This window comes from Alexandromys fortis, unplaced genomic scaffold (genome assembly GCF_014885135.2).
Source record: "Alexandromys fortis isolate MF-2015 unplaced genomic scaffold, M_Fortis_MF-2015_v1.1 scaffold_222, whole genome shotgun sequence".
Taxonomy (NCBI): domain Eukaryota; kingdom Metazoa; phylum Chordata; class Mammalia; order Rodentia; family Cricetidae; genus Alexandromys; species Alexandromys fortis.
Genome location: NW_026068108.1, coordinates 1644262 through 1665880, shown reverse-complemented (window position 1 = coordinate 1665880; position 21619 = coordinate 1644262). Strand labels below are relative to the sequence as shown.

The following is a 21619-nucleotide window of genomic DNA, read 5'->3' as shown; positions in this document are numbered from 1 at the left end:
ATATATTATGCTAGTTAAGAGTGATTAAGAGCACCTGTTGCTTTTGCAGAAGCTCTGACACCCTCTTGGCTTCCTTCGGAACCAAGCATCCTCATGGCGTACACGCACATAAGAACACTCAACCACATAACATTAAACTAAAACAAAGCAGAGCCAGTTTTCAGAGAAGGTAGGTCTCATAGTTCTAGGTCTAGCTTAATCTTTCAAAATTCTTAGATTTTTCAGGTAGACATTGTCCTCAATGACTTTGAGCAGTGCTCTCACTATAGGTGACAAAAGTCCAGCTGAAAGGGGTTATCAGTGGGAGCTTGTAGGAATTGGGGCTGTTAGAAAATCAGTCTCCACTTGGAAGATTATTCAATAACGCTTAAAAATAAGGCAAATTGATTTTGTGGTTCCTCTTTTTGCAGTTATTTCCCCACCTTCTGATTATTTTGGTTTTAGTGGTTCATCACCACCCTAGCGCCACCAAGATGCATTTACAAAGTCAGGAACTTTAAAAAGTTTATGCCTGACACCTACCTATTCAGGAAAATTGCTTTGGGGAAAATGATAGTGTCCTTTCCACATTAATAACGTGGTATTAATTGCAGAGACTTTTATCCTTTAGCTTTTCTGTAGCCTCCTGACCCATACCATGTGGGATGGCTGGAGATATAGCTCAGTTGACAGAGGACTTAGAATATGTGAAGCTGAGCCGGGCGATGGTGGCGCACGCCTTTAATCCCAGCACTCGGGAGGCAGAGGCAGGCGGATCTCTGTGAGTTCGAGACCAGCCTGGTCTACAGAGCTAGTTCCAGGACAGGCTCCAAAGCCACAGAGAAACCCTGTCTCGAAAAACCAAAAAAAAAAAAAAAAAAAAAAATATGTGAAGCTGTTGTTTCTATCCCAGTCACTTCATAAACTAGACATGACATGGTCGCGCACACTTGTAATCCTGATACTGGGGAGATGAGGGCAGGAAGGTCAGAAGTTCAAGGTCATGCTCACAGGCATAGTTTTTAGGCCAGTCCTGATGACTGTTCTGATTACCTAAATGTACTGAAATTCAACTTCCAAATCTTGTTTTGTTATTTGTTGTGCAATTTGGTGACATATCTTTTCAGCCACTTAGTACTTTAATTCTCCAAATTTCAGCTGATATTTAAAATGAGCTTTGAGCCAGGCATGGTGGCACATCCTTTGATCCCGACGTGCAGCAGATCTCTGTAAGTTAGAGGCCAGCCTGGTCTACAGAGCAGGTTCTGGAGCAGTCAGGAAGGGAGGGAAGGAGGGAGGGGAGACAGAGAAAGAGAATGCCCATCCAAGAGATTTAATCTCAGAATAGAATCTTTCTGTTAGTCTTTGTACTTGGCACTGAGCAAAAAGGTGAGAAATGATTAAAGACAAATTCTGGTTAGTCTTACTTCTGCCTTGTCATATTTTCTCAGTATATTATATAGAGAATTTACATGCAGATTAGCTTATACGTCCAAATTTGCTTTCTTTATAGATTTAAAGCAATTTTTAAAATGTTTTTCTTTTTTACTTAACACACAACTCCTCTTCAGAACTGACTTTTGTTGCAAACTTAAAGGCTTTTGGTCTAAAGTCTCATGATTTTGCAAAATAATAATAAAATAATGTATGATGCCACTGAGGTAATTAACAACTCAGGTCAGCATTTTTTAAATATGTAAGGTCCTGGGTTCGGTGTTCTATTATATTAAAAGTACTCAAAAAATGATGTATGTGAATATGTGCATATAAGTACTGAGATCAGAAGAAGGCATTGAGTCCCCTGCCAGACAGGGATGCTGGGAACCAATCAGCAGTGTTTTGGAAGAGCGTTTCCCAAGTACTCTTAAGCCACTAGGCCCTCTTTCCAGGTGCAGAAGTACTCCAGTTTAAAATGGAAATTCTTTCTAGTTTAAATTTTTTAAATTAAAAGTTTAAGCTCTTCTGGCTGGTTACTTTTCTGAATCTCTCTTGTCATCTAACGATCAGCAGTTAGTGGAGAGGCAGGCATATACAGTTCACTTAGTAGTCTGACCTATGGCTATTTTGTAAATATTTACACTTTCAGTTTTCCTTATGGCTTTAATTTTAATGATGTAAGTTGGTGGGTTTTTTTAGACTGCACTGTCAGTTCATAATCTCTTCTATTCTCACATAACCAAACTTGATGTTTTTGCTCTTTCAAAAACAGATTTTAGAGCAAACGTAAATTATGTTTACCTATCATTGTACTCCCTATTTATGTCCGTCAGGATGGCTATTTGAGGAGCTGGAGAGATAGTTCATCCTCTAAGATTACTTTGTTGCCTTACAGAGGACCTGGGTTCAATACCCAGCACCTACATAGTGGTTCACAACCATCCATAACTCTAGTTCCAGGGATCCAATGTCCCCTCTGATCTTTATGGACACCAAGCATGCATGTGGGGGCACACAATACATGTAGGCAAAATTCACATAAAATAAAATGAAAAAAATCTAATAAGTAAAAGATGGCCATTTGGACTTGCCTCCTAGGCGATTTTTGCTCAGCCATGCTTTTTTGCTATAATTCTCTACTAATCCAGTTTTACATTTTCATGCTAAATGTATTCATTTGCATACTTTAAATGCAGAGTGTGCTGTTTTGTAGTATCTTGTTTTCCTTACCTGTATTGTTCTTGTTTACTGTGGTACCCCCCCCCCTTTTTCTGTTTTTCAAAACAGGGTTTCTCTGTGTAGTCCTGGCTGTCCTAGGACTCCTCCATCTGTAGCCAACTAGCCTGGAACTCACAGAGATCCGCCCGCCTCTGCCTCTGCCTCTGTTGGGATTAAAGGCATACGCTGCTGCCACCACCACCCAGCTAGGTCATTGTTAACTTTAAAAGAAAAAAAAAAAGGAAAGCTAGCATGGTTGTGTGTTTTATGATTTTTTAAAAATGTTGGTGGGTCCCTGGTGGCAGTAGGCAGGCAGCAGGCTTTGGGAGCAGCCAGTCCCAGACAGAGATGGCTGCCGGTTCCCAGAGCGGTTGCAAAATTCGGGCAGGACTGCCCAGTGCTGTCTCCCAGCGGTGGGTAGAAGGAACATGGACAGACACGTCGTACAGAATAGAATTAAATATTTATTACTTAGAGGAGAGGGGGGAGGAGAAGATGAGAGAGTCAGAGAAGGGCCCGAGAGACACACACACTTGCATGCATGCATTCACCTAGAGAGTCTAAGATGGGGGGGGGCAGGGGTGAAGGGGGAGGGCAGGGGTCGCCGGGAGTGGGTGTGGCTTGTCTCTTAAAGAGACAAAAACCATAACAGTGTGCACCTTTACTCCCACTTGGGGGGTGGAAAGCAGGTGGATCCCTGGGTTTAAGGAAAGCCAGGGCTACAAAGAGAAATCTTTCTCAAAGAATAAGAACCCCCCCCCCAAAAGAAGAGGTAGAAAATATATTTAAGACCAAAATAAACTTATATAAACAGAAGGAAGAGGAAATAAGATATCCAGAGTGAAAGAATCAGGATGCAAACAGAGGAAAAGTTAAAACTTTCTCTTACAGCAAACCCTGAGTTAAACCATTTTTGCCACCTTATTTCTAATGCATCATATCTAAATAAAGATTTTTAAAATTAAGAACAATTTTCTGTGAACAGCTGATTTTTAGTTTTTAATTTCTGTATTTTTGCATTCATATCATTTCTATTATCACTTATTGTTACAATCCTTTAAAACAATAAATTATAAATTATTTCTCTTGTTTTCTTTTCCCACAAATTCACTGAATTTAATTTACTTAGGTAACACTTGCAACCTGCTTAAAGAGACACTTCTCTATGGAATAACATTTCCATATTAGAGGTTTTTGAAGCAATAGTACTTTATATATCAAAATGAATTTTAATAATTTATTTTTATTTTATATGCATTGGTGTTTCTGCCTTCATATATGTCTGTATGTCGGGTTCTCTGGAACTGGAGTCACAGACAGTTGTGAGCCACCAAGTGGTTACTGGGAAACGAATTCCCCCTCCTGGAAGAGCAGTCAGTGCTCTTAACCACTGATCCATCTCTCTAGCCCCATAAAAGTGGGTTTTAATATAAGTATAGGACTTATAGGCCCTCCACTCCCTGTTTTCTTTTTAAAAACTTCCATTAAATGGGTTCTCCGAATTCTTTTGAATAAGAGTTCTATTTTGGGGGGCAGAATCAGTGTTTCTTAGCCAGTGGCTTAATGAAAGTATTGTAAGGAGTATGTATCTTTTCATACATTGGTCAGTGCCTAATGTTTAATACTCCCACCTTTAATAGATACTATGATTCTAATTAATGTAAAGACATAATTAGAATTTGTATGTCTCTAATGAATTATAGGAATATAGCAACAACCAGTGGGATTGCTTATAACTTGATTTCTATTTAAATGAATTCTCAAACTAAAAAGTCTAATTTGACCTTTGACTTGCAAAATTATTTCTTGGGCCACATAAGTTTTATAGCATGAGGAATGTTATCAGCTCCAGCAATTATAAGAAGAAATTGGACAGACTGCCAGTTACTCAAGCAGTCCTATCCAATCTGACATGACTGGTGAACTAGACTGTGGATTATTTGTATTCTTTTCTCAGTAGATGTTTACTTGTGCTTCCTTCTTTAATGGAATTGGAAGAGTGTTTCCCGCTATTTCCATTTCCAAAGTTGACCATCCTATCCCAAGTTTTTGACAAATAGAAAAGTTATTCTCTGTTAACAGTTGTAGAAGTGGAGTAGCTCTGTGTGGACTTTAAGAGAAGACTTAACTCCCACTTTCCTAAGAAAGCAGGTGTAGATGTTAGCCATTGTTAACAGACTGGAAATTTTAAGTTACCTTGTCACTAGCTGTCCTTTCTTTTATGGTTTAGCAGTTTATTTTTGACTGTTTGAGACACTCGGGTCTTTTGTATTCCTAGCTGTCCTTGAAATTTGCTATGCAGCAGAGGCTCACCTTGTACTGATCATTCTGCCTTTATTTTCCAAGTGCTGGGATCACAGGAATGTAACACCAGTCCCACTTCCTTTTACTTTTATAAGCTGAATATAACATTTTTCCAAATTTTCCTGTGTCTTGAACTGAACTTGAAGTGACAGCCCTAATGATAAAAAATGTGCGCATTCATCAGTCTTGGTTTGAGCAGCAGTGTTTTCACCTGTTGTAACTAGGGATTGAAGCCATGTTGTTACACATGCTAGCTAAGTTTTCCACTGGACTATGACACTCTGGGCCTGAAGGAGGGTAAGAGAATGAAGAGCGTGATCCTGCATTGCTATTTCTTTCCCCTCTGTTTTGAATTTGTATCCTGAATAGACAGAGTTCTTTTTCATTATTACCACCTTTTTTTGTTTGTTTCATTAGGAAGGCTAACAGATGCTGGGAGTAGTGGTGTATGCAGAGACAGGTGGATCTCTGAGTTTGAGACTAGCTCAGTCTACCTAGTGAGTTCCAGGATAGATACCCAGAGTGATATAAAAAAAGAAAAGGTCAGAAGAAAACTGAAAAAAAAAATTTATCTACTAGTATTCTATTAAGAATGAGACAAGCCGGGTGGTGGTGGCGCACGCCTTTAATCCCAGCACTCGGGAGGCAGAGGCAGGCGGACCTCTGTTAGTTCAAGACCAGCCTGGTCTACAGGGCAAGTTCCAGGACAGGCTCCAAAGCCACAGAGAAACCCTGTCTCAAAAAAAAAAAAAAACCAAAAAAAAAAAAGAATGAGACAGAGACAGGGTTCAAAGCTGTGCAGAGAAACCCTGTCATGAAAAACCGGTAGCTAGCTAGCTAGCTATACAGAGAAACCCTGTCTTGACAGACAGACAGGCAGGCAGGCAGGCAGACAGGCAGACGGATGGAATAGATAGATAGATAGATAGATAGATAGATAGATAGATAGATAGATAGATAGATAGGTAGGTAGGTAGGTAGGTAGGTAGGTAGGTAGATTGATTGATTTATATAAAAGAATGAGACAGAATATTTCTATTTTCATTTCTGGCAAGTTAAGATTGAGAATTAGTAAAGAAATTTTGCCTCTGCCCCCCTAATAAGTGATACTGAGCCAGAGTTTTTTTAAAAGACTTGTCCGATGAACAACTGATTTATCACTTTTTTTTTTTTCTTTTTCAAGACAGGGTTTCTCTGTGACTTTGGAGCCTGTCCTGGAACTAGATCTGTAGACCAGGCTAGTCTCAAACTCACAGAGATCCGCCCGGCTCAGATTTATCACTTTACCCTCAACACTATTTAAGAGAACAGGGCTATTCCCTCAAAAGTAGTTTGGTGAACAACAGGGTTTACATGGCCAGTTTGACAACAGCTTGTTTCTGGTCTGCTTCTGTTGGCTTTACTACTGTTCCTTTTGCGACTGTTCTGGGGTTAATTTGGACTCAAGAACTGTGCTCATTGCTATCTTTGACACCTGGAAACTAAGTTTAAAACCAAGGCCAACAACCCAATTCTTTAAAAAACATATTTGGACCACATAAAGTGTGGTGAGTTGTTTTTTTTTTTTTTTTTTCTTGGTTGGTTACTTTGTTGCTGTTGTTGTTTGTCATTTTGTTTTGCCTGTTTGCTATTTCCTTCGGGTAATTTTAGTTTTGTGGGATCATGAATACTGATTTACAGGGAGGACTTTGGAGGATGTGAAACAAGAGTACTTCTTCTGCTTTGTTGGCTACACTATCTTCATGAATCCAGCACACTATTTATCTGACAGTGCACTTAGTACTGCTTCGCCAGGGAAAATCACACAAAACAAGCCTGGTGCATCAGCACTTTCATTGTGTGCTGGGCTGAGCCTCCCTTCACATGGTCGCATCCCCATTTTAGTCCAAAACTCCCTTTCCCTGCCCCTTCCCCAGACCTGCCTCTTTCTGTGGCACTTACTACTGGTTTCCCTGAGCTCCATTTCCACTTTGTGTTTTTTGTGGGGCCCAGGAAGCTAAAGCTGTGTGTATTTGTGGATCAGACAAGTGCAGCAAGTTATTATCATTGGCTTCTGAAGGGGAGAGTGAGGTGATGGCTGCGTTTAAGTTGGATTTCCTTCCAGAAATGATGGTGGATCATTGCTCTTTGAATTCCAGTCCTGTGTAAGTATTTTTGTTGTCTAATTTTTATCATAAACAGAGGGAACTGGGCTGTTTTATTGCTATTATTTGGTGAAACCGGTCCCTTAAAAGAGAGAATAAATTAGAAAACCCATATTTAATTTTCCTAATTATTTAGTCTAATTCTCATAACTGTTAATTGCCTCCCGGATGTAACTGAATTCTTTGCATGAAGGTACACTTGATGTATGATTAGCAACATCAGTTCAAGTGTGCTGGCTCTAATCTCTTTAAACAATAGTGTTTACTCATGTAACAGATTCCAAGGTGGCTATTGCTTGGGTTGGGTATGCAATATTAAATAATCCTTTGGGAATCGAGTATTTTGTTATTTGTTGTTTTGTTTATTTTTATTTGATTATTTACTTATTTTTATTTATTTATTTATTTATTTATTTATTTATTTATTTATTTATTTATTTTTTTTGAGACAGGGTTTCATGTAACCCAGCCTGGTCTGGAACTCCCTATGTAGCCGAAGAATTACCTTGAACTCCTGACCTTCCTGCTTACTGTAACTTCCTGGGTGTTGGGATTGCAGGCATGAGCCATGAAGCTCAGTTTTGGCAGACATAGAACCCAGGGCTTTGAGTATATTAGGCAAGCACTGTATCATCCTCAGCTCCTGTTCTATTTTTTGAGACAGGATCTCCCTATATAGCTCAGATTGACCTCATGATGTTCTGCTTCTGCTACTGAGGTACTAGGTTATGCCAACATGCCTTGCTAGTTTTTAATTGCCATACTCTGAAGCTTCTGTATGGTCATTGCTTAGTGTTGTATGTATAGTGTTATATAGTGTATTGACCTGTGAAGTATAATTCTGAACCTTAATTTTCTCCTCCTACTTCCTCACTAATTGAAAATACAGTTCAGCATGTAATTTCAGTAATACTAGGTTATCCTCACCAAAAACAAACCATAGTAAAACAAAATTGGATCAATTTTTATTGGCAGTTTGCTCAAATAAATTGTGGGTGCAGAAATAGAAGATCTTGTTAGCTAGCCAGATTGTTAGCCTGGCCCTGAATTGGGGCTATAGGAAACATTAGTTCTGAACTTTCTAGAGAAGGGTCCCATTCCCAACCCTTGATTTCCATCAGAATCTGAATTCTGTATTATTTCAGTTACCTTAACCATTTTCCCTGGTTTCATCACTTTAACCAAGTTCAAAATACCTTAGAACATCAAGTAAATGCACCTTGGTAGAAAGCCAAGAATGTTAGCGGGAGAACATTCCCAGTGAAAGATACTAGTGTGGATCTTTGAAGTTAGGCTCACTGTTCAGCTCACACCCCCACAGATGGGAGTAATAGCCAGGTACTTTCTGAGATAGTTTTGAGAGTCACTAAGTTAGCCATATTGCTCTTTTGAAATGGATTATAAGCCTTCTCTATTGTTCTTCAAATAGTAATTTAGATGTCTTTTTATGACAGTTCTTTATTATCAAAATGTTATCTTATCAGTAGTTAAAAGGGCAGTTAAGTATGACTACTGAGATTCGGCGCACCAGGATGCCCATATCTCAATTAAAATTACTAGTTAAAATTGGGAGTTTATGGCTCATTATCTTTGCATTCTAGAAGGGTTTGGGTTTTTTTGTGTGTGTTTGTGTGTGTGTGTGTGTGCGTGCGTGTGTGTGTGTGTGTGTGTGTGTGTGTGTGTGTGTGCTTTGCTACTGCCTGTTGAATATTCAGTTCCCTTCCCTCTGTTCTTTGGTCTTTTCTCTTTGTGCTAGAAATTAGCTTGCTGAGCAGACAAGTGTTCTGAGCTACACTCCCTCCATCCAACCTTTCCTTTTTCCTTTCCTTTCCATAGGGTCTCCTGTGTATCCCAGACTGGCCTCTTAACTTTCTGTGTAGGTAAGGCTGCTGAACATAGGTCCTCCTGCCTTTGCCTTCTGAGCTTTGTGATGATTGCCAGATGCCTTTGTTTGCAGTTTGTACAGCCCTGAAATCAGACCCAGGGTTTCTGAGTACTCCACCAACTGAACTACCAACCTCAGCCCAGGTTTCTTATCTTTGAAGAGGTTGAACCAGTCCACCATTCTACAAACTCTGGGAGAGCACCATTGCATGACACCACCTGGAACTTAAAAATCCCGATTAATTTTTATGTTAATGTCCAAGGCTATATTTTAAGTGTGATGTCTAGTTTTTAATGTATATTAAAGTTTGAAGCAAAAGTTTGAAGTTTAATGCGGGTATTTTGAATTAATCAGAGTGGATTGTTAGTGTTTTTTTTTTTTTTAATTTATTTATTATGTATACACATGCCAGAAGAGGGCACCAGATCTAATGGTTGTGAGCCACCATATGGTTGCTGGGAACTGAACTGACCTCCAGAAGACAATAGGTGTTCTTAACCTCTGAGCCACCTCTCCAGCCCTAGGTTTTTTTTAGTGTTTTGTTTTTTAAACTAAAGTCATTTGCATCTGTTTTTGTGACCCATCTTCACCAAAGCTTTGTTTAAAAAAAAAAAAAAAAAAAAGCTAAGTGCTTTGACTTGTTGCCCCTATTGTACAGATGAGGTACTCAGTTGAAATAGGCCAGAACTTGGTTTCTGAAAATAATTGGATTGAATACTCTTTTGTTATTGGGGAGGTACTAGATCAGACATCAATGAGTAGCTTTTATTTCCATGTCCTTAGATCTACTTTCATATGAATAATATACTACTACGGAATGGAGCTTATGATGACACGTGAGTGGTGTTTGTGGGAGTTCATGCAGGTGTTGTTGGAACTAAAACCCAGGACTTTGTACATACTGAATAAGCACTCTACCTCTGATCTACATTCCCGGCCCCAGGATAAAGAATTCTTGAAATTGGCATATGCTTGCCACCTCTTAAATTCTTCACTCAAGCAATACTTTAAACCAGAGGTTAAGTCAGTGATTTGTGACTAAAATAATTTTGTCTGGGAATGTGATTCAAAAAATTTTACAACACAGAAGTGGTGAGGAGTCCTGAATGCTCCAGGGAGCCCAGATACAATTCCTGTTCTGCTCAGTGTCCTGGGTTCTTCTCTGGTCATGGTGAAGTCTTCTTCTAGCTCTTTTCATTTGCTTACACTTCAGAACACGGTATTGTCACGCAGGTGGTAGTGGCGCAGACTGGAGGCAGAGGCAGGCGGACCTCTGGAGTTTGAGGCCAGCCTGGTCTACAAGAGCTAGTTCCAGGACAGGCTCCAAAGCCACAGAGAAACCCTGTCTCGAAAAACCAAAGCAAAGGAAAGAAGGTGGTATTCTCCAAGGGTTGGGCCCTAAACCTCTAGCTCTCTCATTGGTTAATCGACTTTCCTACCTTCTCTGTTTCTCAAGACTCTACTGTACAGAAAAGCAGTTTTCCAAATTGTCTGCATTGGAACCCTTGACTGGCTTTTTTTCTTCCCTGGTTTCATGTTCTCTTTCCACCCCAATTTACTTTTTCTTCTCTCTCTCTCTCTCTCTCTCTCTCTCTCTCTCTCTCTCTCTCTCTCTCTCACACACACACACACACACACACACACAGAGGGGGGGGGAGGGAGGGAGGGAGGGAGTGTTCGGGGTCTACTTTGTAGCCCTGTAGCCCTGGTTTGCCTGGCACTCACTGTGTGGATGAGGCTAGCCTTGAACTCAGACATCTGCCTGCCCCTGTCTCTGCTAGCTTTAAAGACATGTACCACCCACCATGCCTGGCTCATTTTATTTTTGAGACTGACTATACATAGCCCAGGTTGACTTCAAACTCAAAATGCACCTACCTCTGCTTGCCCAGTAATGTGGGGCTACAGATGTGTGCATTCTCAGCTGACTTGCCAGGTTTTTTGTTTTGTTTGTTGATTTGGTTTGATTTGGTTCCCCCTCCCCTCAGGGTTTCAGTCCTGACTGTCCTGGAACTAGACCAGGCTGGCATTGAACTCACTGAGATCCACCTGCTTCTATCTCCCTAGTGCTGGGATTAAATGTAAGTGCAACCACCGCCTGGCATTGTTTTACTTTTTTAAATAATAATAATTTTTTTTTTTAAGACAGGGTTTCTTTACATAGTCCTGCTATCCTGGAACTTGTTCTGAAGACCAGGCTGGCCCTGAACTCACAGGCGCCGCCTTTGCCTTGTGAGTGCTGGTTTTAAAGGCAAGCAGCTACGCCACCTGCCCTGCCTGGTATTTTTTAAGAGAAAAATATAATTTTTTTTTATTTTATGTGCATTGGTATTTTGCCTGCATATATATGTCTGTGTGAAGGTTTCAGACCTTGGAGTTATAAACAGTTGTTAGCTGCCACGTGGGTGCTGGGAATTGAACCCGGGTCCTCTGGAAGAGCAGTCAGTGCTCTTAACCGCTGAGTCATCTCTCCAGCCCAAAAATACAATTTTTTAAATTTAAGATTTAGAATAGCAAGAGAGTGGTAGTATGTATCTGTAATCCCAGCAATTGGGAGCTTCAGGCTACAGAAAAAGAATCAGGAGTTCAGGAGATTTGCAAAATGATTTGTTGACTGTCTAGTATTTTCACTTGTTTAGTATTATTCTCCAAGGCAGATTGTTGCTCAGTCTTCCATAGAACCAATATAATGGTGGTGTTGGTGTTGTTTTGATTTGTGTGGGTGGCTGTTTTCTGAGAGGAGCATCTGGAAGGAGATAATTGCAAAATAAAACCTTAACATTTTCTCAAACCTTCGGGAAGACAACTACTTCACAATATTATATTGTTAGTTATGCTGTTAAAGGATGTTGACTTAGAAACTTTTGTTGATAGCTTTTTCTAGCACCTAGTGACAAGTCACTATCCATGTTAAAATTATTTCCACATATCATACACATTTTCTGTCTTGTTTTCTCTAGAGAAACACCTGGGACATATTATGGACTCCTTTTTCTAAAGTCCTTGAAATTTGCATGTATTTCTCTTCCCCCTTTTCCATAGCACTGTATTTATATAATCTGGGGGACTTGTTGAGATTGGATGATGGTTAAATTTTGAATATAGTATGGGTTTATGCTTGCTAAAAAGGTAAACAGATTCTTGTCTGAAAATTTTTTCTGTTTGTGTTATCCACAAAGTGAAATCAACTAATAATGACAGGTGAGTGACAAAATGAATAATGAAAGCTTTTGAAAATTGTTGGGCCGTGTGTGTGTGTGTGTGTGTGTGTGTGTGTGTGTGTGTGTGTGTATGCGTGCATGGTTGTGATTGATGGTGCGAGTGTGCGTTATCTACCTGTGTGAGTGCATGTGGAGGATAGAGGTTGATGTTAAGATGTCTTCCTCTATCTCTTCACCTTATTCTTGGAGAGAAAGTCTCTTGCAGAATCAAAAGTTCATTCAGCTAGACTGACAAGATTAGTGAACCTTGGAATCCATCTGTCTGTCCTCTAGGGTTGGGGGTCACAGAAGTGCTTCATCATAAAGAAGTGATCCATGTCCATCTTTTTACATGGGTATTAGGATCTGAACTCAGGGCTCCATGCTTGCACAGCAGGCACTCTAGTTAGTGACTGGGTCATTTCTTCAGTCTTCTTCACACCCCCTCTCCCCCTTTTTTATCATGCTGCGGATTGAACCTTGGTTCTCAGCAGACTGGGCGAGTACTCTACCTGGAGATATTAATCTCTAGGGAAATAAAAGTTTATTTATTTACTTATCTACTCATCTATTTATTATCATCTATTTTTCTTGCCTCTCTACTTGTCTATTTTATCTGTTTTGTGGTGCTGGGAACCATACTCAGTGCCTTAGGAATGCTAGGAGAGTCCTGAACTCAATCTTTGTCCTCAGGTGCTTTTTAATGCAGTGATTGCCTACTTAAGGACAACATTCACACTAAAAGTATACGTGCAAGGAAAATGGAAGACTGCCTACTGCTCATCCCATCACATCAGTGGCAGTTGAGAAAGTTTGAATCTACTTATTCTGAATATTTATTCATTTATGTGATTGCTTCTTTCAGTTTTTAAATTTCTAGCTGACACTGTCAGTTTCCTTTTTAACTATTTCCAAGAGATCCAAGGAAATATCCAAGAAAAAAATTTTTAAATTAAATCTTTTAATTTTTACATTTATTTATTTAGTATTGTGTGAAGGTCAAAGGAAAACTTATAGAAATTGGTTTGGAGTGGATGCTCTCTTAGTATAAATTCCAGGGGTTGAACTTGGATGCTCTGGCTGCACATCAAGTGCTTTTACCCACTGAGTGCCCCCCCCCCCTCATACATACACACACCACACCACACACTGCTAACATTTTTTAATAAATTTCTTTGTACGTGTATGTGTATAGGCAGTGTATGGTGTGAGTTGGTTCTCTCCTACTATGTGAACTCTGGGAATTGAATTTAGGGTGGTGGCAGGTACCTTTACCTACTGATACCTAAAAGATACTTAATCAAATGAATTAGTATTTTGGAGACAGGATCTCACTGTGCAGCTCTGGCTGGTCTAGAACCTAACAGAGATTGGTCTGCTTTTGCTTTCCCCTACTGAGAGCTGGGATAAAGACCTGTGCATACCATGCTTGTGTAGGTTAGAGGACAGCTTGTGGGAGTAGCTCTCTCCTCCTCTGTATGGGTTCTGAGGATCAGCCTCAGGCTGTCAGACTTAGCAACAAGGACCTTTATCCACTAAGCCATATCATTAGCTTTTTTTCTCTTACCATTGTTTGCTTATTCGTTTGTTTGTTCATCTGTCTATCTCTTCAGTCTTTAAAAAAATTCTTGTTAGGGCTAGAGAGGTTAAGAGAGTTTGCCGCCCTCTAGAGGACCCAAGTTAAGTTCCTCGCACTTATATCTTTTGCCTTCCTGGAGCATCCATACATGGAACAAAAATAAATCTTAATTTATGTATATAAATAAAAATAAAGATTTTTTTGTTTCCAAATTAGCATAAAATGATGGGTTTTATTTTGGCATTTTCAGACATGTACAGTTACTTTTTATTTGTTTTACTGTGCTTTTATTTACCAATGTCTACCATGTCTAATGGTGTATTGCTCTATATAAGTTAAGTGCCCAGTGTTTATTGGAAGCAGGAATAAGTCAGTAAATGATTGTAGTTCATGATTGCTGTAGATCCTCTCTGAAAGTTTGAAGTACCTAGATAGTGCCTTTCAAAGTGGTGGACTGTCTATCCTTCACTCCATTGTAAATTATAGTAAAAAAAAATCTTTGAAAAATTAAATGCGGCCAGGCAGTGGTGATGCACACCTTTAATGCCAGCACTCAGGAGGCAGAGGTAGGTGAATCTGTTGCGTTTGAGGCTAGCCTGGTCTATAGAGTAAGTTTCAGGACAGCCAGGGCTATGCAGAGAAACCCCATCATGGAAATAAATAATTAAAAGATAATACATAAACTTATTTTGTATTTGTTATCAATTTTAATAGATCTATAATGGCTTAATCTGATTTCTGTGAAAAAGGAATTCTTTTTTTTAATATTTATTTATTATGCATACAATATTCTGTCTGTGTGTATGTCTGCAGGCCAGAAGAGGGCACCAGACCTCATCACAGATGGTTGTGAGCCACCATGTGGTTGCCGGGAATTGAACTCAGGACCTTTGGAAGAGCAGGCAATGCTCTTAACCACTGAGCCATCTCTCCAGCCCGAAAAAGGAATTCTTAAAGATTAAGTGTGAAAGTTGCCTGTGGATCTCTAAGCTGTGACTCACATAGCACTGACCTAGACAGTTCCTAGGGGTACTTAGTTGGTATACAAAAGGGAAAGATTGGTTTATGGGGGCGGGGTACACTTGAAGAAATAGAGAAGAAGAATTTGAAACTGGTCCTTTATGGCCCATACATAGTCTCAGGCACTAGGGAGTCAAAGTGTTCATGGCCAGCCATGCTCTACAGCAGTGGTTCTCAACCCTCCTAATGCTGCGACCTTTTAATACAGTTCCTCATGTTGTGGTGACCCCCAGCCATAAAATTGTTTTCATTGTTATTTCATAACCAATTTTGCTACTGTTATGAATTGTAATGTAAATATTTGTGTTTTCCGATGGTCTTAGGCAACCCCTGTGAAAGGGTTGTTTAACACCTCCTCCTCCCACCAGCGGTCATGACTCATAGGTTAGTGCAGGGCTATCCTGGGCAACTTACTTAGTGAGACTGGCTAAAAGTAACACGCTAGACCTACAGTCTAATAGCAGAGGACTTGCCTGGCATGTAATTAGAATCAATCTTCCCAGTATATCCCTCCCCCCAAAATGAGGATGAGGTAGAGTATTTGGACAGAAAGGGTTTGTCTAGAATCCTGAGTTTCTACTGGTTTTAGATAAGTTGTAATTTGTGTATGTTAACCATGCTTAGGACAATCCCATTGAGTTGCAGCTTCTAATGTAATATAAATGAATAAGCCTTTGTCTCTGCAGAAAGAGCCATTAGCTTATTATTGAAACCTATCCTGAATACCATTGGCATTCTGTTATTCTTCTCTGGAATAGAAACATTATGAGAGATTAGCAACATTTTAATAAAACGCTACTAAAGCTGATAAAGTAAGTGTTTAGGGTCATGTTGTAAGGAATGACACCTGTCATTTACTGCTTAACGGGAGCTTTTTTTAATCATGAAAGCCTGGTTTCTTTTGGGGCAGTAAGGTTAAAAAACTAAAAACTTGTTATTATTCTTTGTCTTCTTTGCACTTCCTCCTGTCCTGTCCTTTCTTGATTTTTCTCTGTAGCCTTGCTTTCACGACTGCCTCAGCTTTCCTAGTGCTGGACAGAATACAGGTGTATGCACAAGCCTCCACCATCCACAGTTTTAAATTGACGTCATAAAAGAAAGCAAATAAGACAATTTATTCCAAAGCAGTTTTTCAGCATGTGTGGTGTGTATATATACCCATACCCATGTATGGAAGTGTGAGGGCCAGCGGGTATTTTTTATATCACTCTCTACTTCATGATTTATTTTCCAATTTAATTAATTTATTGAGACCTTTACAAAATAGCCTTGACTGACCAAGAGCTTGCTGTGTAGATCCCAAGTGCTGGGATGAAAGGTGTGCTCTTCCATTCCTGACTGCAATTATTTATTTATTTAGAGATGGTGTCTTTCACTGAACCTATAGCTTGTCAGTTAGGCTAGACTTGGCTAGGCAGGCAAGTCTGCAGGAGCCTCTTGTCTGTTCCCACGGTTGGTATGCCAGGCTTCTATGGATGCTAAAATTCCACACTCTATCCTTGTACTTGCATTTTACCTCTGAGTCATCTCCCTGTTTGTTTCCAAAATAACTTTTTAAGAGGATAGCTTGGCCAGGCGGTGATGGCTCATGCTTTAATCCCAGTACTTGGAAGTCAGAGCCAAGCAGATCTCTGTGAGTTTGAAGCCAGCCTGGTCTAAAGAGTGAGTTCCAGGATTAGTAGGACTATACACAAAGAAACTCTGTCTCGAAAAACAAAAAAGAGGATAGCTTGATTCTATGGTAATTGTATAATCAATCATAGGAAGTGATAGCCATCCCTTTTTTGTTGTTTTGAAACACATTCTCATATAGCCACATCTGGCTTCAAATCTCTGTAGCCAAGTTCTTTCTGTATGTATTCCTGGTATTCCTGTCTTCACCTCCTAAATGTCAGGAGTATGAGTGTGCTCCACTACACCCAGGTATAATAGCTGTGTCTTTATGTTAGAGTCCTGAATCTTACCTGGAATCATTAATCTCTTGTTGCTATACAGACATTTAGAAACCCCAGCAGGTAAATTACTTGCCCCATAAGCCTAGAACCAAGAACCCACATAAAAGTGAAAGGATAGAACTGACTCCAAAAAGTAATCCTCCAACCTCTGCACATATGCTGTGACTTGTGGATATCCATATCACATACAAGCAAATAATAAGCTTAAGAAAAACTAAATTTATTATATTTAGCTGTACTCAAATATTATTAAGCTTGGTCTATCTTTGGGAGCTTCACTTTTTCAGTTCTGAGAATTTTTATATGGTAGACAAGGCAAAAGTGGCATTGCCAGTTTTTTTTAAAGCTCAGTATGTCTTAATCAGAATGGCAGATTTAGTTTGATATCTAGTAAAGTGGACAAACTAGAATTCAGATAAATTAAATGAAAGTGGTAAATGAAGTAGATTTTCTCCTTCTATTTTCAGAAAGTACTCAAATCTTTAGGGGGAAAAAAAACCCTTCTGGTACACAATATATATAACCTATCCCTTTATCTCATGCAGCTCAAAGAAAATGAACGGCACCCTGGACCACCCAGACCAACCAGATCTTGATGCTATCAAGATGTTTGTAGGCCAGGTTCCCAGGACCTGGTCTGAGAAGGACTTGAGGGAGCTTTTTGAACAGTATGGTGCTGTCTATGAAATCAACATCCTAAGAGATAGGAGCCAAAACCCTCCTCAGAGCAAAGGTGAGATGTTTTTATTTTTATTATGGTTCATATATGTGGTGGTCAGTGGGCAAGTTGAAATTAGATTCTCTCCATTATGGGAGTCACAGACATTGAACGCTAAGGTTAGACTTGGCAGGAGTGCCTTTACCAGCAAGCATTTTACTCATTGAGCAGGCTTGCCGGCCAGGGTTTCTAGGAGTTTAATGCAGTGCAAATAACTGGGCTTCAATATTTTTGTTTTTGTTTTTGCCGGTGTTTTGTTTTTTTTTTTTTTTTTTTTTGGCTTTTGGGTTTGTTGTTATTTTTTGAGACAAGTTTCTCTGTAACAGCCCTAACTGTCCTGGAACTCCCTCTAAACAAGACTGGCCTCAAACTAGCAGAGATCCTCCTGCCTCTGTTTCTCAAGTGCTAGATTTAAAGGCGTGCACTACCACCACCCAGCTATTTGTTTGTTTTAAAACTGGGTCTCTCCGCTTTAGTTCTGATTGACCAAGAACTTGCTGTACTTGCTGTGTAAATCAGGCTGGCCTTGACCTCAAGAACTCCTTCTGTTTTCTGAGTGTTGGGATCAAAGGCACAATCACTCCAAGTTGGGTGTTATTTTTAATTCCTATAATATACTATACATCCGCTCATTGTCAGGGTATTTCTGTGGTTGCATGGGGGAAGGCGTTCTTTTTTTAAGCTATATTTTTTAATCCAAAAAGATGATTTGTAAGGTGCTCAGATGTGTCTCATTTGATCTAGGAATGGAATGCTTGAAATAGTAAGTAAATTAGCACATGAGGTTTTTGACTAGAGTAAGATGCTACAGAACGCCTTACAAGATAGTTGATCAACTGAGAAGGGCTTAATGTAGGGAATATGTTGGTAGTAGCTTACAAAGTAGATATGGAAAGAAAAGTTAGACTCTTCAAGAGATCACAGCAGCAGGTGCATTTGGCCCTTTGATGGGTGGTGGTAGTGCACACCTTTAATCTTATCACTGGGGGATAAAAGCAGGTGGATCTCTGAATTTGAGGCCAACCTGCTCCGCAGAGTGAGTTCCAAGGCTACACAGAGACCTTGCTTCGAAGAAAAAAAAAAAAAAAGATAATGCCCTTTTCCTCCTCTTGAGTTTTAATAAACTCTTTTCTCTCTTGAAGTTCTGCAGTAGTGTGGTGATAGAAATGTTGTAAGAATTGTCTGTTTTCAAGGCACTGATTTGATTTTGTAAAATCTTTTTTATTCAGGGTGCTGTTTTGTTACATTTTACACCCGTAAAGCTGCATTAGAAGCTCAGAATGCTCTTCACAACATGAAGGTCCTCCCTGGGGTAAGAGGCTCTTAAAAGTAAAAATGGCATTGTTTCCATTTTTGTGCATAGGACATGCTTGTGCCTGTCAAGCACATAGTGGAAAGCATTTTGGAGAAAAGGTAATTGCTGTGAAAAGGAGACTATAAAGGGAACATTTCAGAGATCAACCAAAAGTTGTCCTCACTGCCAACAGTCTTGCATATTTTAAGTTTATGATTCACGTTCTGTCTATTCTTGTATTTTGTAAGTAAGATCATTGGGCAGCTATGAGTTCAGAGAATTCTAAAGGCTGTTGTTTTGGTATACCCTTTAGAGTCTTTATTTTAGGAAGGTGCTAATGGGTTTGGAGAATAATACCAGTGGGTTTCCTTTTTAGATGCATCACCCTATACAGATGAAACCTGCTGACAGTGAAAAGAACAACGGTAAGTAAGCACATCAAGGTTGTTCTACATGAGGTTTCTTTCTTTTTTTTTTTTTTCTTCCCTGTTGGCTATTCTTAAGATATTTTTAATGGATTGTCCTATAAAAGTCTCCTTTGAGCTGAGTGGCGGTGGTAGTACACACTTTTAATCATGGCCCTTGGGAGGCAGGGGCAGGTGAATCTCTTGAGTTTGAGGCCAACCTGGTTTATAGAGCAAATTAGGACAGTCAGGGCTGTTGTTGATGAAAAACAAAACAACAAGTCTCCTTTGTCTCAATTATGATAAATAAGTGAGAAAAAAATAGTTAATAGAAATATTGCATATTAGGATGAATTAGCCAGGTGCAGGAGTATACAATGTAGTTTGAGTTATTTAGGAGTTCGAGGCCAGGTTGGGCCACATGAGACCATATCTCAAAAGCAGTCAGATTCACAAACAGAAAACCTAGGATTCTTATGGACAGGGTATAAGAGGAAAGTGAAGCAGCTGGAAAGGAGGCTTGCTAATGCTTTAGGACAGAGCTTCCTGAGCTGAGAGGGACAAGGCCACGGTCAGTACAGTTGCCAGGATTCTGCAGTCCAGCAACAGGCTACTTTGGAGCTGGGGATGAACTCAAACTTAAAACATCATCTGCAGAAGCAAATTATAATGGCAGCCAGAAAAATTGAAGTTGATGGTGGTCAGAAAGCTCTACAAATAATCCTTGTTTCACTCGCATAATTGAACGCTTCAAGAAAATGAAAGTCTGACTAGTTCGTGAGTTAAACAAAAAGTTCAGCGGGAAAGCTCAGAGACTTTGTCTCAAAACAGCTTGGAAAAACATATGTAGAAAATGGCAGACTGTCTCAGGGGTTACTGACAGACAGCTATGCTTGGTGCCTTCTTGAGTGAAATTGTGGAAATTATGCAGATTTCTCAATAGAATACACTTAAAATTGGATGGCAAACGGGTCATTAAGGTTTATTTAGTCAAAATACAATAGAACAATGCTGTAAAAAGCTCAGAGGCTAGAATGTTAATTTTGAATTCTCAAGAATTTCAGTTAGAAACACAAATGACCCAGCACTCAGGAAACAGAGGCAGGAGGATCTCTGAGTTTGAAGCCAGCCTAGTTGATGTAGCAAGTTCCAGGACATCCAGGGAGAGATCCTGTTTCAAAAAAAGAGGCGGNGGGGGGGGGGGGGGGGGGGGGGGGGGGGGGGGGGGGGGGGAGGAAGGCAGGCAAACAGACATTAATCATTGACATTCACAGTTTAAGGGAGAATTTTAAATGTCGGAAAAGAAAAATAGGAAGTTCCCACTGAAGAGACTTCTGTTCCCTGGTCACATCAAGTGTGAAAACTTTCTCCTGGTATTGCTAGAAGGAAGCACACATGACAAAATGCAAGAAACTTTTGCATTTTTATACCTACAAGATTAGCCTTTGAGGTAACCTGGCTATCTTTCTATTATTAATCAAACAGATTGGTGAAATAACTTGAACAAGAGCACAAATTCTCCATATTTTATGCATATGCTTCCATATATGTATAATTTTGTTGCCATTGTTACATAATTATGTATATAACTATATCAGGTTATATAGTTTTATGCCATTGATATGAAATTACGGGAGGAAGAAATGTGTCTTAGAATCTGCAAGATGATCTGGGTAATGGTGGCACACTGCACACTTTTAATCCCAGCACTTGGGAAGCAGAGGCAGGGTGATCTCTGTGAAATGCAGAGTGAATTTCAGGACAGCCAGGGCTGCAAAGAGAAACCCTGTCTCAAAACAAGAGGGGTGGGTAAGGAGGGAAGGGAAGGAGAGAGGGGGAAACAAACTAGGGAAAAGAAATCTGTGAGGTGGATGATATGCGACATGGCCAGGATTCCAGCCCTTTGGCTCTTGACTCTATACTACCTGCCTTTTAGTGATGATATCCAAGACTTTTGTGTTTTACTCTTTTAGCTGTGGAAGACAGGAAGCTGTTTATTGGTATGATTTCCAAGAAGTGTACTGAAAATGACATCCGAGTCATGTTCTCTTCATTTGGACAGATTGAAGAATGCCGGATATTGCGGGGACCTGATGGCTTAAGCCGAGGTGGTACATTTTTATAGCTTTTAAAAAAGATTCTTGCCTTAAATTACAGTCTCTAATTTAAATGGACTAGTGAATGACAGATAGATGGAACCAGCATGGAAGACGAGATTGGCCTTGTCTTTCCTTTCACCAGTTGCTCCCTTTTGTTTTCCTCTATTCTTTCCTGTTGTTGTTTTTTGAGACAGAGTTTCTCTGTGTAACCCTGATGGTTGTCCTGGAACTTGCTTTGTTTTGTAGACCAGGCTGACCTCAGACTTGTCTCTTCCCTCCAGAGAGCTGGGATTAAAGGTGTGTGCCACCATGCCCAAACCAGTTGGTCACTCTTATATTCTCCTAGTCCTGTTTAAGGAGTTCTGTCTTCTCAATTTCTCTTG

At 39.8% G+C, this 21619-nt stretch overlaps 1 protein-coding gene across 13 annotated transcripts in view; it reads left to right on the top strand.

The window, feature by feature from the left end:
- The window catches only part of Celf1 (CUGBP Elav-like family member 1), a 68345-nt gene that overhangs the window by 30194 nt on the left and 16532 nt on the right, over nt 1-21619 (top strand). For 11 of the 13 annotated variants that reach the window (XM_050124208.1, XM_050124209.1, XM_050124214.1 and 8 more), the window contains exons 2-6: nt 6931-7082; nt 17267-17454; nt 18669-18751; nt 19110-19158; nt 21111-21245. In XM_050124208.1, coding sequence (XP_049980165.1) covers nt 7012-7082; nt 17267-17454; nt 18669-18751; nt 19110-19158; nt 21111-21245 — 526 coding nt within the window. In that variant the 5' untranslated portion in view covers nt 6931-7011. The remainder of the gene's footprint in view (nt 1-6930; nt 7083-17266; nt 17455-18668; nt 18752-19109; nt 19159-21110; nt 21246-21619) is intronic. The other 2 variants (XM_050124207.1, XM_050124212.1) reach the window with 2 other exon arrangements.